Source organism: Leptonychotes weddellii, chromosome 11 (genome assembly GCF_054177405.1).
Source record: "Leptonychotes weddellii isolate Sample4059 chromosome 11, ASM5417740v2, whole genome shotgun sequence".
NCBI classification, from domain to species: domain Eukaryota; kingdom Metazoa; phylum Chordata; class Mammalia; order Carnivora; family Phocidae; genus Leptonychotes; species Leptonychotes weddellii.
This window is the reverse complement of record NC_138379.1, coordinates 33,709,341-33,727,198: the sequence shown is the minus strand read 5'-3', so window position 1 is coordinate 33,727,198 and position 17,858 is coordinate 33,709,341. Positions and strand designations below refer to the sequence as shown.

At 48.2% G+C, this 17,858-nt stretch overlaps 1 protein-coding gene across 6 annotated transcripts in view; it reads left to right on the top strand.

Annotated features, from left to right (window-relative positions):
• The window catches only part of NAV2 (neuron navigator 2), a 708,473-nt gene that overhangs the window by 549,227 nt on the left and 141,388 nt on the right, over window positions 1-17,858 (top strand). For all 6 annotated transcript variants that reach the window (XR_014138638.1, XM_081798468.1, XM_081798466.1 and 3 more), the window contains 2 exons: window positions 974-1,082; window positions 2,974-3,363. Coding sequence is in view for 5 of the 6 variants with exons in the window: in XM_081798468.1 (XP_081654594.1) it covers window positions 974-1,082; window positions 2,974-3,363 (499 nt within the window). In the remaining variant the exon portion in view is untranslated. The remainder of the gene's footprint in view (window positions 1-973; window positions 1,083-2,973; window positions 3,364-17,858) is intronic.

The following is a 17,858-nucleotide window of genomic DNA, read 5'->3' as shown; positions in this document are numbered from 1 at the left end:
AGGAAAGACACTTGCTTCCTTTCATCATCCCCGTAGTGATGCCCCATCTCCTCTGCGCCATCTCAGCCCAAACAAAGCGGGATAGCCAGAGAACCCAGAGCAAGGCTACTCTTGAGGGCACGTGGTTTCCCAGCTTGTGTGTGGCCTATTTTTCCTGGTATGTTTGTGCCTGCTTCACCTCTGCCTGGCCAGGTGTCCTGCAGAAAATCTTGCCCCGAGAACGGAAGTCTCTTGTCACCCAAAGAGAAGCCCTCGATCCTCTTGACGGCTTCCCTCCCTGCAGCGCTGGCAGGCATGAGTCAGTGCTTGAGGTGGGCATTATGCTCAGGGGTCTCCAGGCCCCATCCCATTTAGTCCCTGCAGCTGTCCTATGAGGTCGGTACTGTCACTATCCTCATTTTAATACTCTGGAATCCGAAGGCTAGAGTGGGGTCAGCGCCTTCCCCCCAATCCCACAGCCAGTGAGTTAGAGGAACCAGAATTTGAGATGACACAGTAAATCTAACAGAACGAGGCAGACCTCACTCTGTAGAAGTATTTGTGATTAATAAGTAAAGATCGGTTAGCCACTGTGCAAGTCCCATTTATGAAGTAGGGCTGGTAGAGAGCAGCGTGTTATCACCAGTGGATGAGAAGATACAATGCCTCACCCGCTTTTGCGTGGGCAGAAGATGATTCGTGGGGAGTGCTCAGACCTAACTTGTGTGTGTCTTTGTTGGAGACCATTTGAAAATGTATTTACCCCTCAGACTAGGTGCCTTGCTTCTCCTACAAGCTAGAGTTTACCTGTTTCAGGAGGGACCTGGAGGGTAAAGAAAGACTTCTCTCCTTGGATTTAACAACTTCCTTTGGGCTTTCATCCATCCATTTGTTCTCAAATCCTTAAGCGCCCCTGGTGAGCGTGGAACATGGTGTGTTTCACGGAGCTCCCGGTCGATCAGAGAATTAAAAGTCTTAACCTTCACCTTTCCAGGGGAAGACCCCGAGGCTCGGCGACTGCGGACCGTGAAGAACATCGCCGACCTGCGGCAGAATTTGGAGGAGACCATGTCTAGTTTACGGGGGACTCAGGTCACACACAGGTATCTGCCGTGTGAATTTCTTCACCAAATTGCAGCAACTTGATTTTCATGCAGCTTCTCCTGTGTGTGTTCATGCCAATGCAAAGCAACTTGGCTAATAATGGAATAAATAACTTCACTCCCCAAATGTGCTGGAACTCACAGGGAGTGCCATGCGATGTGCAGAAGAGAAATATAAGGAGTGAAAATGAGTGTAGACTGGTTCCTCCCCAAAGCAGATGGTTGCTAAATCCATTCAACAGGAGATGTTGTGGACCAGTTCCATTTAGATTTCGCTTTACTTGCATTTTCCAAGCCTGTATTGTGCTCTGAAAATGAGCAGGTGAACTATATTTGACCTGTGTGATAAAGTGAATAACTTGAATTCCTACCCAGTCTTCTGATATACAACACTCTGTAATGTTGTTAGTCATGCCCGTGTATAAAACACGTAAGGAAATATTTATAAAAACTTATGATCATGTTTAAACTATGATTTAGTTGGATGAAATCTAGGATTACATTGGAAACATTCATCAGGTTGTTTTCATTGTTGAGCAAGAAGTTGAAGAGGATGCAACCCTCAGACACCCCGTTAGTGGATTTTGGCAGAACCAAGCTTTAAGGTTTATGCTGGGCTTTGATAATGAAGACAGAGTCCTAGTTACCCCAGTGAACTCCCAAGGAGTCTCCTGTTCTCCGATTTCAGTCTCTTTGATAAATGAATAGAACAAGGAGACAGTAGGGCTTCCCCATTCCTGGCGGCTTTGGCAGATTGGGGTGAAGCACTCTGGGTTCTATCTTAAATAAGACAGGGGCCTGATCCTTATGGGTCCCCAGTATGAGGATAGTAAGGCTGTTTCTAGGATCGAAGGGAAACAATAAAACAGTTGAGGCACCAAATTGGTTCTTCGAGAGGACAGTCAACTTAGGGGGTGGTAGTGGGGTGCCCCCCACCAAACCTTCAGCTGTGTAATAGCATGGAGCCAGCTGCTAGGCCCTGGGACTCTGTGATCAAGTATGAAACATCCTCTTTCCACCCTGATCACCGACACTGACTTGCTGGGGGACATGACTGTTCAATGGCTTTCTTGGTGTGGGCTAGGATGGTCATGATGACATCAGGGAGCCCTTCGATGGCTTTTCTGCAGGAAAGAGCCTCTCTGCTTAGTCGGAACACCCCAGTGTGCTCTGCGGAGATACACTGACCAGCTTGCTTGGGCCACAACAACTGCAGGGCCAGAAAGAGTGGACGCAGGAGTCTTTCCAATGGCCAGGGATGAGCTCAGTTGCCTGGCAGGTTCAGATCCTTGTAATTTAATTTATTCTGGACCTCGAGCCTGGGTATATACTACTCTCAGCCTTTTGCCCCCCAAAGTTTAGCTGTCTTTTGGAGAAAATGTGGGAGAAGCAAAAGTGTTGGGGAAAGAGGGCTCTCCCCACCTGCTTGGTCTCATGGGAGCTGAGCATGTGACAGGTGACATTGGGAGCTCCGGAGCAGAAAGGGGAGCTGTGACACAGTGTGCGAGAAGGTGTGCACCTGTGGGTACGTTACGCCCCCTCGTTATCATTTCGGCATTTTCTTTTTCCTTTCTTGGGTTGGAAAAAAGATGCTAAAAGTTAAAATCATTTAACAAAAGGAATTGGTAGTGGGTATCCTGTACCATGTTTTAGGGGGAAAGTCTCTTCTGGGCTTTCCAGAGTGTTCTATACTCTGCAGCTCCGTCTTTTCATTTCTTACAGAGGAAACACGCTGTGTGGCACATCAGTGGCTATTGTTTGATCCTATTTTGTATATAGGAAATATTTCATAATTCTAAAAAAAATATTTAAAGAACATAACATATAAACTGCAAAGGGATACTAAGCACATGAGGGTCTGTCTAAGCCAAGGCTGGTTTTATGTTTTCAGCACATTGGAAACCACATTTGACAGCAACGTCACCACGGAGATAAGCGGGCGCAGTATCCTCAGCTTGAGCGGCAGACCCACTCCCCTGTCCTGGAGACTCGGCCAGTCCAGCCCTCGGCTTCAAGCAGGAGACGCCCCCTCTATGGGCAACGGGTACCCACCTCGAGCCAATGCCAGCCGGTTCATCAACACCGAGTCGGGCCGCTACGTGTACTCTGCCCCTCTGCGGAGGCAGCTCGCCTCCAGGGGAAACAGTGTGTGCCACGTGGACGTCTCAGACAAGGCAGGAGACGAGATGGACCTGGAAGGCATCAGCATGGATGCCCCCGGCTACATGAGTGATGGGGATGTTCTGAGCAAGAACATCCGGACGGATGACATCACCAGCGGGTGAGTACCTGGGGCTTCTCTCTCTTCGAAGAACGGGAGGCAGCTTGGCAGCCGGTGTCTCTCTCGTAGGGCTTTGTTTAAGTTCTCTGATGGAGATCAAACTGTCTAGTTCACCTTCTGCTCTGTCAAAGGCTGTGTGGTGTGCAGGGGCACCTTCTGGGCTGAGAGTCACCAGACGTGGGCTGCAGTCCAGACTTAGCCAGGAACTTGCTGGGAGGTCTAGAAGGCTCCAGCAGCGGCCAGAGCGACAGCTGGTAATAAACCTATTGTGTTGGTCCTTTAAACCGAGCCTTGCACTTAAGATGGAATCCAGACTCTTTAGCCTGTGCTCCCTGGTCGTATCGGATTTGGCCCTCACCTTCCTCTCCGAGCTCCTCGTTCTCCATCCGCCTTGCTTCCTCGGCTGTGGCTGCCCCTTTTCTTCCTCAGTCTCATTAAGCTCTTCACTACTTCCCGGGCTGTGCACTGTCAGCCTCCATTCTGATCTTTCTGGTCTTTGATCTCGGCATGGCTGGTTCTTCCTTGTTGCTCCACTGGCCTCTCCTTGGAGGAGCCCTCCTTGACCATTCAGCTTGAAGTAGTTATGTGGCCTGCCCCATGCCCTCGTCCTCTCCATCATCGTCTTAGGCTCCTTTGAAAGCTTATTACTATTTGAAATTATCCTGATGATGTGTTTATATTTTATTGACTTCCGGCCCCCTCCTGCTTACCCCACAATAAGCACCACGAAGCAGGGACATTGGCTGGCTTGTTCGCCACCTTATCCCCAGTGCCCCCTAGGTACAGGGGCTTAGACATCGTGCTAAATAAATGAACATGTGCCTCGATAGATGAAGGAACAAACCCAGCCTCCCTGTGATCCATTTACTCACGTGTGAAATTCGGGGGAGCGGTGGGATGGTGTCTAAGCCGCATTGCGGCTGTGTGTGGCGCGAGGCATGGCTGCCTGGTTTTAGCTGCACTTCCAGATCACAGTGTAAACAGAAGGTGCCTCTGTTTATTTCGCTTGCCTGAGACTTCTCCATCTGTTAGCCTCACTTGTACGGAAGTTCCCCCATGGTCTTTTCCTCCTCTCCCATGCTAGCAGACAAAATTGCAGATAATAGAAATCGGGCAGAATAATCATACTGCTCCTTTCCATGAACAGAGCAATCAGGACCCCCATGGGTGAGTCAGTACTTTCATAATTTTAATAATAGCTAATGTGCTCCCACTGTGTGCTGAGCACTGGGCCAGGGCTTTATATGCATAACCTCGTTCTGTTCTCACAGCAAGCAGGTGATATCATAATTCCCATTTTATGGATGAGTAAACTGAGGCTCTGAAGGGTTAAATAACTTGCCCAAGGTCCCAAATGGCAAGTGATTAGGAGGCAGAGCCCAGGGTTCATGGCTTCAAAGCCAGAGGCTATTATTACACCATCTTGCCCAATATTTTATTGCTTCTTAGCACCAACTGCTGGAGTTTATTTCAAAATTACTTTTGCTTAGTTTTACCTGAGTAGGCATGTTCTTTTATTCAATGAAAACCTCAGCTATAAAGGTACTTTGGCTTTCTGCCTGTCACTTTTAGAACCATCTTGGTGAGTGAAACTTTGGAAGACAAGAGCCACCAAACCCTTACAATGTAACGAATTTCTACTTTCCAGAATGGCTGGGAACGCTAATGGACTAGAAATGATCTGGGCAACTGAGAGCATCATTTTGTGTTTCTGGTTTTCCATAAGCACAAAAAATAGTCACACCTATTACTAAGATTAAATTGCCTTTTTATTTATTTAGAAGACTTTTGGTATCCAGCATGGCCTCAAGATTATCACCAGCCATTCCCACTGTAATATGCTACCAAAATATTTTTGAGTTACTTTGAGATTTTTTTTTTATCTTATAATACTTAATTTTACTGTCAAGTCAGTCTTAATCCTCAATAGGTGGTCAGTGTCTGATCTTGATGCAGTATTGACCATTTCCACAAGGTGGAGACATTGAAACACCGTCCACTGAACCTTAGTGATGTCCCTGTGAGACATTCGCAGTTTTTTTTCTTTTAGCTCTTCAGCCATAACCTTTATCCCTGTGAAACAGCACAAATGTTTACATTCCAGTTCCTGCTTCGGGAAGCTTACACTTTGAGCAAGTGAGATACGCTCAGAGCAAGTGTAGATAAAAGTGCGGAAATGTAAGCAAACCACCCAATTATTGAAACTGGAGAACTCTGGTCTGCTTTTTCTTCCCCATTTCTTTTAATGTAGAACTTTACCTTCAAAATGAGGAGGGGGAAGTCGAAATGGCCTCGAATGCTCCTTTTAGTTGTAACACTCTGGAACACGAGTTAAGTAGGACTCCACTGTATGGAAATGCGTGTGAGTTTCTGCTCGGGGCCACGTTACCAGTTTGCCTTCATATGCTGAGTTCAGGGCAGCTTTCACGTCCTTTGTACTCACTTCTTTTTCCTCTTACACACATGACAACATGTAGGTATTGAAGGACTGGGCTCTTGCTCTGTGCTTCAGTATCTGCTAAATAAGTCATTTCGCTGAAACCGTTGATGTGGTAGAAAACAGACTGAGATATCAGGCGGTGCTGGAGCCCTGCTCTGCCCCTTGCAAGCTCTGTGACATTAGGTCCATCACTTCACTCCCTTAAGCCTTGCAGCACTGCAATTACTATGGTCTTTAACCTTCTACAATTAGATATTTCTCTTTGAGGTTGTATCTGATTAATGGCAAATATCTGATGAAGACAGAGTTTCAGACAAGGTCTAGATGTCTTATCAACCTCAAACATCCAGACACTTGGAAACAGTGAGATGATTCAAGTTTTCATCCAAATGCTTATTTGGCTTAGTGGGAGCAGCCTTGATGTATGAGTAATATGTAAATCCCTTTGAGTACTCTTTAAGGAGAGTTTTTGTGAAAGTTTACAGTGAGTTTATTTAGAATGCCTGACATGGAAGTTAAGTTCTGGTTTCTGAAAACCTGTGACTTTGGTTTTTTTTTTTAATGACACACTGTACCCCAGCTTGGTATACAGCAGCTGTTTTTTGCTGTCTCTAGTTCATTGTCTCCACTGGCTATGTGCGCACGTGCACCTGTGTGCATCATTCAGTTCTCCCTAAGGTGCGCCTGAAATTACCTTATTTCCATTGAGTTTTGCTAAGAACCTAGTAACAAATGCCTTTTGTCTTTTGGAGTGTGTATTAAACTTTTCCATTGCACTTAGTAGGTACTAGGCATGTCTAAGTACTTTAACAAGTTGTTGCCGGACCTTACCACTTCCTTTTATTAGACTGATAAATTGGGCTTTGGCTGTCCTTAATGGAAAAGAAATGAAAATAACAGACGAAGATGTCTCTTGCTAAGTTTTGATCTGTGAAGTCAATCCGTTTACTGATCTTCTAAAAATTCAAAGTGCCATATGGTATAGAATAAAATTAAAGGGACAGACTTAGCATCCATATGTTTGGAAAGATGATTTATTTCTTTTCAAAGGAGGCACTGAGTTGTATCATGTTCCAAAGTATACATCCCTTCTTGGAAAAAAAATGATCATTTAAATGTAACGTCAGAAATTTTTCCGAGAACTTTTGATGGCTTCCCATGTCTTGGGGAAACAGATCTCAACTGAACATGGGAGGCTCTTTATGGTCTTTTCATCAGCTGCCCTCCCTGCCCTAACCCTGGCCACATCCCACCTCACATGCCCCACATTTCCCACTGCTCTGGGCTACCTGCCATTCAGTACCATCTGACTGATCCAAAAAATAGGCACCTCCTAAAAAATAATAATAAAAGAAACACCTCCTCTGTGATGCCCTCCTGAAGTCCCCAGCCCGAGTTATCTCTGTCCGTGTGTTTCTGGTGGCCTTGGTTCACACCCAACCTTACATGTGAACTTTTCACTTGGTGTGGGAAGTGTTTGAGAGAGGCTGGCTCGTGTTGAGGAGAGCAAACAGTCTTAAAAGGCAAACTGAGTTGAGATTTAATCCTGGCTCTGCCAAGTGAACTGGGACAAGTTCTTAACCTTTGGGACTGAGCAGTAGAACTTGAAAAGTGCTTGGCAGAGTCCAGGGTGCTCAAGAACTGTCATTCTCTCTGTCTTCCATCAAAGGTGGAGCTCCTGGAAGGCATGATGTGCCCATTATTTTTCTAAACTCAGAGACCACAAGTAGGTATTGAATGACTCTTTGTGCATGGTCTGTTCTCCATGCCTACCCTCTCAGGACCTTGGGCTTATATAATTTGCTTTCACCAGCTATGAAACTCAAGTTTCTATATGCAGAACTTGGAGAAAATCAGCTTCACCTCTGGTCTTTTTGGTGCGATGCATAGCTCCATCTAGTGGCCAATATAGGCTGGGACGCTGTGGTTTTGATTGCTTTTAATTCTGTTTTCTATTGGTTTAGGACTCAGGGCTGGTGTTATTCAGGGCTGAGGAAGGGGCAAATGTAGCAGTTGGTTTGTCTTTCAAATGTGGCTTGACCAGTAGTGTGGTAGGGGAGAGAAAGCAGGGCTGTGAGTTAGGTAGTCTTCAGAGCTGGCCTCGCGATGGCTACGGTCTTCCCTGTTAGGTGTCGGGGATTTCTCCATCAACAGGTAGTGTACATGACTGGTGCCTGCTGGAGGACTCAGTTCTTCAGAAGCAGAGGAACCCACCCCTGCCAAATTACTTGTAGCTCCGTAAGTCCATCAGAGCGTGTCCTAGCTCAGACTGCTCTAACGAAATACCATAGATGGGGGGACTTAAACCAGACATTTATTTCTCACCGTTCTGGGGGCTAGAAGTCCAAGAGCGGAGCGCCAGCCTGGTTGGGTTCTGGTGAGCACCCCCTTCCTGGCTTGCTGTGTCCTCACATGGCAGACAGAAGAGGCTCTGGTATGTCTTCCTCTTATGAGGATGCTAATCCCATCATGGGGGTCCCGCCCTTTTCATGACCTCATTAAACCCACTTGTCTCCCAGAGATCATCCAACATGTGAACCACATACAAACGTACGAATTGGCAGGGGTTAGGAAGACAAGGGTTTCATCTGTAACAGGTGTTTCATGCTCGCACACATCATTTGCATGTGCCACACCTGTGCTTAGATTGCTTTCTCCATCACTGGAGCTGTCAGGTCACCTCCTCCCAGAAGCTCTCTGTGATTCCATCCAAGCGGAGGTGGTGATTCTTTCCTCTGGACTTGACTTACCCTTAATAGTGCTGATAGCACTACACTGGAATTATTATAAATAGGTGTGTGTGTATAAAATCAAACAAGGCACCCATACAGAATATTTTTTAGACAGTTTCAGTGTGTTCACTGTGAAGAAGGTACAGAGCCATACCTATTACAAGCTCTTCAAGGTTAGAGTCAGATCTGTCTTAGATGTTCCCGTATCTTCATGGGCTGACACGACACCTATTCTGTAGTAAGTAGTCGGTAAGTATTTGTTGAATGAATGCTACAACTGATCGTCAGCGAAGCAAGCCCAGTCACCTGCCCCTAAGTGAATGTGTGCTAAAGACGGAAGCCCCTTGAGCTTAAGGCCCAGCCACGTAGTCTGTCCTCTCCTTGGCCTTGTCTTGTGCCGCCTGATTATCCCACAACTTTGACCACCTCTGTCACAGTGAGCCGGACGCTGACAGTACAGGAAAAGGGAGACCGCCCAGAACATGAAGGCCATGTGCCATGGGGGTCGTGGAGACGGAGGTACCCCTGTTCTTCTCTTCCTTCCTCATTGACCATCGTGGGCAGATGGGGGGAGATCCTTCTCACCAGGTCAGTGTAGATCACAGCAGATAGCACCATGGGTCAAAAAGGCGGCAGCAGGAGCGTGAGGCCCTTGCTTATCTGGTAAATGTTTCTCATGGCCTCTCCAGGCCAGACCTGAAGTGACCTTGCAGGGCTGTTGTTCCTGGCAAACTGGTAGGAGAGGAAGCCGAACTACTCCTTATAGCCAAAACGCGCCCTGGGGCCAAGGTACATGATTTTAAGTGGGGCTGTCCTCAAAGGCCCTGGGTCATGGCGGGGTGTGGCAGGCACCTCTGGGATGTGAAAAGGATGGACTCTCGTTTCTCCAGTTTGGTCCCTCTGCCATGATCTTGCTTCGTAAGGCTCTTAGAAGGCTTGGGAAGACCAGGTTGCCAGTCAGCCACTGGGCAGGTCCTGCTGGCGTTAGAAGGGTCACACTGTCTTGGAAATGTAAAGACTCAGCTCTGTGGGCAGATCAATCTTTAAGGCCCCGGGCAAGTCAGTAGCCCCCAGTGCACTGCCATCTTAATGCGCATGGACGCCCCTATATACACAAAGAGCTCCAGCCTGAAGCCACAAGCCCCAGAGGAGCCCTGTGGGCTATTGATGGAGCTGGGCCAGGTCCTATTGTAGGGGTCTTTCCATTCCTCTCTGCTTCCTTCAGCATTTCCTCGCTGACAGGTTTTTTTTTTTTTTTTTTTTTATGGTATATGAATTCACAGAAACCATAAATACTTTTCCCTGTCTGATACTTTCCCTGGTGTTAAATATCCCAGGCAAGTCCAGTGACCCTTGTTTTCATAAGAAGCTCTCTTTAGAGTAAGCGAACACAGAGTGTGGTGCGGGGGGGCAGGATTAATTTCCCCAAGTGTTACAGAACAAGTGACAGTTTTCCCCGCGTGGTTGTGAGGTCATCTGACAGGGGCCATTTGACAGATTGATGGCTCTGGCTACCAATATCAGATGTCGCTGATGGCAGGGGAGGCATCCGCTGTGTACTTCTTCTGTGCGCCTTCGACACCCTTGATTTACTGAGTGTAGGAAATCCATCAGCCCTTATCGGCAGCTGGGTAGGCAGTTTTATCGAGAAGAAAGAACAGTCAAGGTGACAACAGGCTAAAAGTGGAGAAATTCCCCAGCATTCCCAAGCCTACTTCAACCACTGTGGGTGACGACGGATTGAGCGGGCAGAGACCAGGATTAAAGAAAGATTTACTGGGAACAGCTCCATGCAATGACGTGTGGTCCAACTTTGGCAAGGGCAGCCTAGACTGCCACTCATAACTCATAGCAAATGTTGACCTGGCAATTTATGGGGAAGAGAGGGAAAAGGGGTGTCTTGTCTTCTCAGGAAACCAAGCCCTGACTTCTTGAGAATTTCCTAGCTTGCTTTGGGATTTGAATCTCTTCCAACTTCCCCCACTTCCCTACCTCCAGCTTCCCGCAGGGAAGGAGAGGGAAAAGGGAACAAAAATGGGTGCTTTGGGAGGAGAAAGCCCAACCTCAGACCTCTTGAAGGGTCCTTGGAGGGGCTCTGACCACCTGCTCTCTCCACAGGTCCCAGAGCTTCCCAAAGCATGGGCTCTCATGGAGTTGGAAACTGGAAAGCCCCCATTGGCCTGCTTTCTGAGGAGGCTCTGGGTAAAAGGCAGTAAAATTCCATTTGAATGTGTTTATTGAGTTTATTCTGTATTAGAGACTATGCTAAAGGCACTGAGGTCAAGAAAAATGAACAAGACCCAGTCCCATAGATCCTACCATCATGGAGGGAAGCTCATGGCACAGGGAAATGCAGAGGTCATTAGACGGAGAGCCCTGGAGAGCAGTGGGGAAGCAGGGGGTCCTGTGGGGACCACTAATGGAGAATACAGAGTAGCCTGTGAGGTAGGGGCAGCAGGCAGAGTGTGGGCGGTGGAGTCCCGCCTGGATTCCGTAGCTGGCTCCACCGCTTGTCAATGTGTGTCCTTGAGCAGCTAGTTCGTTTCCCCGTGCCCCTCCCATAGCGGTGTCGTGGGGCTTCCGGCACCCAGAGGACGTTCACTACCACAGCGCCTAGCACCTGCAGCACCTTCTGGACATGTGAGCTGGGTCTTGTAAGATAAACAAGCAGCCAGGGGCGCCTGGGTGGCTCAGCCGTTAAGCGTCTGCCTTCGGCTCAGGTCATGATCCCAGGGTCCTGGGATCGAGCCCCGCATCGGGCTCCCTGCTCCGCGGGAAGCCTGCTTCTCCCTCTCCCACTCCCCCTGCTTGTGTTCCCTCTCTGGCTATCTCTCTCTGTCAAATAAATAAATAAAATCTTTAAAAAAAAAAAAAAAAAGATAAGCAGCCAGACCGAGGTCAAGAGCAAGGGCATGATGACATATGGGCATGGATATGTTTTTATGATGGATTGGATATTGAAGACAGGAAGGGGTGGGCTCCGGTCAGAAGCTGTGAGAGTCCACAGACAGCAGTGGCAGGGCTCTGGGTAAGTCCAGACAAGCACAAGGGTCAGAGAGACTTCACATTGAACTCAGCCTGCCCTGGGGGCTAGTGGGGCAAAGGGCATAAAGGCGCCAGGACAACTTCCGGGTTTGGCTGGGAAAGAGTTGACGTTTGTCCTCAGCACCCTCCATCCCAGATTTCCCTCTTACATGTGGGCACCCACCCAGGGCCCTCACGTTGCATCAGCCTCCAAGCCAGCTCCAAAGCAGGGCTGGCTGAGTGTTTAAGCAGATAATGTGGCAGCCTACATAATGCTCCTCTGGGGACTTTAGGAAAATGCCAGCCCCACAGCCTTCCAATCCTTGCCCTGAGATAGCTCAGGGCCCAGTGGGGGAGAGTGCCCTGTTGGTCAACACTTAATTCTAACCCAAGGCAAGTGGTGATCAGTGTTAGCATTGAGAAGCGAAATGTGGGGGCTCCAAGTTGGATCTGAGAATAGAGCAGGTCCTATAGGAGTCTTTTATGCTCTCACTTTATCCACCTGGGAAGCCAGCTTTTCTCATCTGCAAATGAGAATCATCATGCCCCAGAGCTGCCATGGATTGAATGAGGTAAGGCATGAAGAATGCTGGTAGGGTGTCTGGGCATTGTGGATCCTTCCAGATCGTCCTTAGTAGCGATGCTACTGCTAAGGTTCAGTGGGATATGATGTACATACAATACCTAGTTCAGGTGCAGGGTGAAAGTGTTCACTGTGTTTCATTCTCTTCCACCCTTATGCATCCTCAAACCCCAGGGAGACATCTCATGATTCATGGGGGTTGGGGCGAGACCATAATTGATATTCACATGGGAAATGTGAATACCCCTAAACACTCCAGCCGACAACCAGTGTGCCAGGTGAGAGCACCCTGCTGAGATGAATCAGGCCGAGCAAGGCACTCCTTCCTTTCCTTCCCACCATCTGGACTGTCTGCTGTCTCGTCAGAACAGACTTCCCGCCCTTCGCAAGGCTCTTCGTTCGTAAGCAGCATCAACAAAACACGCAGCAGCATATTTAGGTATTACTCAGATTGACCCCAGGTGTTTAACCAAGGGAACTTCTGCCTCGGACGCTTTATTCAGCACTAAGGAGAGACTGTTTTCTCAAGCTGACAAATATTTAGCAAGTGCCTCCTCCCTGAGTTGTGCTCTGGGGTAGACCAGCAAGATTTGTTCTCAGGGCTGGACCATTGGGTACTCCGTATTTGGGGGACTCACTTTTGATCCTTGTAGGTCCTTCTCAGGGTAAACCTAGGACCCATGAGCTCACATTCACCGAGGGGTACTTACACATACAAGAAAAATGTATTCCAACTCTGTAGCTCTCAGAAGATGCCAGGGAATAGAGCTAACATGTAGAGCACTCTTTTTGAATTGCTGAGTCTTACGTATTCCCCAAACTCGGGCTTTATATGATATTTTCATTTTACTATTAAGGAAAACGAAGACCCGAGAGGATCTTGTTACTTAATTGTTTTAAGCCCATGGAAGAGATGGAAAAGATGGCCTAATATCTTGTCATTTCTTTCCCTTTGTGTGCTGGAATTTTAGTGTGACTTTGGCATCTTTGTTGCTTTGCTATAGTTGGATATTTGGTCCTGCACCTTCAGGACCCCCCTCTTTGCTGTACCCTGAATGGAGAGCAGCCAGGAGTCACAGATAGACCCAAAGGTCCCCTCGGTTTCCTGTTAGGCTTTTGTGTGGCTCTCATTTAGAAAACCCAGTCCATGTTTATTTTTATCTTAAAGCATATAGATCACTGAAAATACCCTTCCCAGTTCATTTTCCAGGGCCAGCAGCTACAGAGTGGCTCAATAGATTTATGATGGTGAGGTTGGAGAAGACGAAGTTCGAGTTGAGGTGAATATGAAAAGAAACATTTGGATGAGAGTTTGGGAGTATTTTGGCCCTGAGACAGTAAGTCCATGTTGAAAGACTCAAAAAAAACGGGGGGGGGGGGGGGTGGGCGCCATATGTGCCTTTACTCAGATCAAGATAAGGAACTGACATTTCCTTGGGAATTCGAGATCCTCTCATCCCGCTCCTCTGGAGGCATGGTATGATGGAAGAAACTTCAGACTTTGGACTCGGAGGACCTGATTTCATACTCTTTGCTTGCCAGCTGTGTGACCTCGGAGGTTTGCTTCCTTTCCTGAGCCTCTTGCCATGTGTTAGATGGTAGCCTACTTTTTAGGTATGTGGTGGGAAAGAAAAAGAGAGAGTGTGTGTGTAAAGTGTTGGACACACAGAATGGGAGTTCCCTTTAGCCTTCTCAGACTAGCTGCATTTATTTGCCTTACTCGTTTTTTTTCCCTACTAAGAATATTCACTAAGATGATCTCCTGCCGTTTCTTATTCTTGAGTGCAGTGATCACATTTCTGCTCGCTGTGTCAGAGTTGATCTCTGTATTAGTGTTCTCCAGAAGAAAAGTTGATGTGGCAGTTCAAGTCCCAAGGCAGCCTAGAGGCAGAAATTCCTCCTCCTTGCGGAATATCAGCCTTTATTTCTCTTTCTTTATTTCTCTTTTTTCAACTGCGCGGATGAGGTGTACCGCCATTATGGAGGGTAATCTGCTTTATTGGAAGTCTACTGCCTTCCATGTTCATCCTCCTCTAAAAAGTACCTTCACAGCAACGTCTAGTCTAGTGTTTGCCCCAATATCTGGTATCATGGCCCAGCCAGGCTGACATATAAATTAACCATCACAGTCTGCAAGCAGGCCTTGTAGGATCAGTGGGAGTGAGTCATCTGGGGGCAGGAGGCAGCTACCTGTGGCCCAGAGACAAAGAGCAACACATCAGCTTATAGAAACATCTGTGAGGACTCAAGGCTAATGCGTCCTGCCTGGGATATGACCACAAATCAAGGGTGCATGCCTTGGAAGGATCCGAGCATCCCTTCTAGACTCCCCAGGGTCCTGATAAGAAACCTCCCTGAGAAATGGAGGGTTTGACCTTTTCTCTTAATCCTCCAATAACTTCGGGGTGAGACCGATGCCCTGGCATGAACACTTCTGGGCTAGAGGGCTGATGATTTTTGAGACCCCAAACTGAAATAAGATTCCAAGTCTAAGGAGAGGCTCAAGTCTGTCTCCAGAGTCTTCCAGCTACAAATCAAGCCTGCATTCACTTCTTGATCTTGGGACAAGTGGGAGAAGGGCATCTGTGGTCTCTGCCGTGTCACATGGTCCAGATCCCCGTTCCCAGAGCGTGAAGCTTGGAACCACCCAGTCATCTGTTTTGAAATGAAAAATCTCACATACTTGAGCAGCGAAGTTTAAAGGGCAAAGTCAACTCAAGTTGTCAGAAACACGGGACAGAATAAATGTGGTGTTGGCTCTGCAGAGAAGGGGGCAGGCCAGCGAAGTCGCCTCACAGTGCCCACTAGCATGGGTCTATTTGCCAACCCTGCAGCAGTGGAACAGAAATTCATAAAAGCTAGACTGTATTTGTGGCTCTTTTATGTGCTGGGCACTGTGTTGAGCTCTTTCTATGCATTGTCTCACTTACTCTTCACATCAGTGCTTTGAGAGGGAGGCCGTTTTTCATCCTCTTTCTACGGTGAGGGAGACCAAGCTCAGAGAGGTTAAGTGTCTTGAAGCAGATCACATGGGTAGTCACTACTGGAACCAAGTATTTGAGCAGGCTGAATTCAAAGCCTGTGTTCCAAGAACTCTGTAGTATGGCTTTTCATTGTGGCTGGATCCCATGCTCTGAACAGACGGAAAGCAAGACCAAAAAAGAAACGTGGGCACCCTCTGGGCGTTGGAAGCCCCGAGTACCCGCCCTGTGCATGTCAGGAAGTGAGAAAGAGATGGAAGATGGGGTTCAGGAGGGTCAAGCTTAGAGGGCTGAGTTGCATGGGAACTTGCAGATACTTGGTGAATGCTCGAGCAAGAACCATGGAGCTGGCTGGGGCAGGGGTGAAGGCAGATACCTTTCTTTGCCTCCAAAGCATTATTATGTGTTTCATTTCTATTCAATGTCACAGGCCCCTGCTGAAGCATTGGAAACATTTGTGTCAACATTCCCCAGGTGCCTGGGCAGAAAGTGAATGGGGGCAAAACTTGTTCTGTGTGCTTTGGAAAAGGAGGACTGAGGAGGTGGTCAGAGGCAGGAAGGGCAGAGCTGGAGTCCGTTTTGCACCGTGATTTCTCGAAGTGCCTTGCCACTCTATGGCTTCCTGCTGTTAGAGCTCACCCAAGTGGGTGTTTCACTCACCTACCTTCTCCAGCCTTTGTCAGTGTGATATGTGAATTCCTCCCAGGAAATTCTCCTCCTGTGGCCCCCCACCCACAGCAAACCCAAACAAAACACACAATTACAAACTCCGTGCCACCCGGAGACCTCAGAACCACGCACGGCAAGGTAGAGCTTTATTAATCGAGGGACTTTTGCCTTACTCTGTGGGAGCTGTTAATTAAAAGCACTCAACCATTGAGTTGGGAGAGAGGAAGGAGGACAAAGACGGGGGACAGCTCACACACTGGCTTCCTCCTTGGCAGGCTGTGTAGCTATTTTAGAAGTTAACACAGACTTTACAGTTGAATAAACTATTCACCAGAGATGTGTGTGATGTTCCTTGGGAACAACTTTCATTCACTGCCTTGCTGCCGAGCCCTCTGGGTACAAAGAGCCCGTCTAGCCTCTGACCCAGTATGTGTAACAGTTAATAATCATGATCATTGTGGAGCGCCTGGGTGGCTCAGGTGGTTAAGCGTCTGCCTTCGGCTCACATCATCATCCCGGGGTCCTAGGATCGAGCCCCTCATTGGGTTCTCTGCTCAGCAGGGAGCCTGCTTCTCCCTCTCCCTCTGCCTTTTGCTCTCCCCTTGCTCATGCTCTCTCTCTTTCTCTCTTTCAAATAAATAAAATCTTTAAAAAAAATAATCATGGTCATTGTGATAACAAGAGCAGCCCACTTACGGAGAATTTCTGAATGCCAGGCACTGTGTACAGCACTTTCTATGTATTATCTCATTTCACCCTCGCTTTAGTCCATGTGCTCTTCTTCCCATCCCTGATGAGGAGGTGGGACCTCCAAGGGCATGGGTAACACACCCAAGGTCACCGAGCTGGTGAACTCAGGAGCCCAGACTCGAGGCACACAGCCCGACTGCAGAGCAGGAAGGCAGCCGCGGTGTTCCAGGCTTTTCACTTGAGCCGTGTAAACATGTCGGAAATCTAACTCCGCTTCTTCCCCGACCCTGTTTCTCCTCCTCTGTTTCCACATCCATTCCCTTCCACAACCGGAACCCGGAAAGCATCTCGGACACTTCAGTTCCTCGCTCCTGGACCACCAGTGGCTGAGTGTGGTGGGTTCTCTCTGCAGTAGCCCACGCCGTGGTTCTCTGTGCCTTCACAGCTCCTGTTTCTCCCCATGCATCCCTTCGTTGCTTTCCTTACCTCTGACCTCAAGGCCCGTCCAACAAATCTATGCTACACTTGAGTGAGAGAAGAATCTTTCTAGAGCACGTATCTGACTACATTGCCGCCTGCATAGAACTCCTCAATGGCTCCACATTGCCTGCTGGGGAGACTCGGTGGGTTCGTTTCTGTTGCTGTAAGACAAATATTTCCAAAATCTAGCTGTTTGAATCCACTGTTTTATTATGCTCACAGGGTCTCTGCATCAGGAACTGGCGCAAGGTCCAGTGGAGGTGGCTTGTCTGTGCTCCGCCATGTCTGGAGCCTCGGCTGGGAGGCCTCAGGGCTGGAGCCGGTTTGATAGCGGGGAGCCATGTCATCCCAAAGCTTGTTCCCTCACACGTCTGGCATTTGGGCTGGGATGACTTGAAGGCTAGGACAAACATGGCCTCTCCATGTGGCTTAGCTTCCTCACGACGTGATTGGCAGACTTCTGACCCTGGATGCTTAGGGCTCCAGGGGCAAGTGGTACAGCAAAGCAAAGCCAAGCTGCATCATCTTTTATGCACTACCCCTGGGAGTCACTTCCACCATATTGACCGTACTGTATTGGTCAAAGCAGTCCTAGCCCTCCAGATTCAAGAGGAGGGAAGGGAAAATAGATGTCTTTCTCAGTGGGAAGGTGGCAAGGTCACCTTGAAGAAGAGCCTGTGGGATGGGAGATGTTGCTGTGGTCATCTCTGGAAGGTACGGTCTGCCACTTCTTACCCCCTCTTGTGCCTGGCATGGCATACAAGGCCCTCCATGGTCCCCACCCTGGACTGTAAGCTTTGCGGAGGCACAGACCTTGTCTGTCTTACTAAATGTCTCTTGTGCCTAGCACAGAGCATGGCACATAGTAGGCCCTTATTTACATTTGGGCAGCTAAT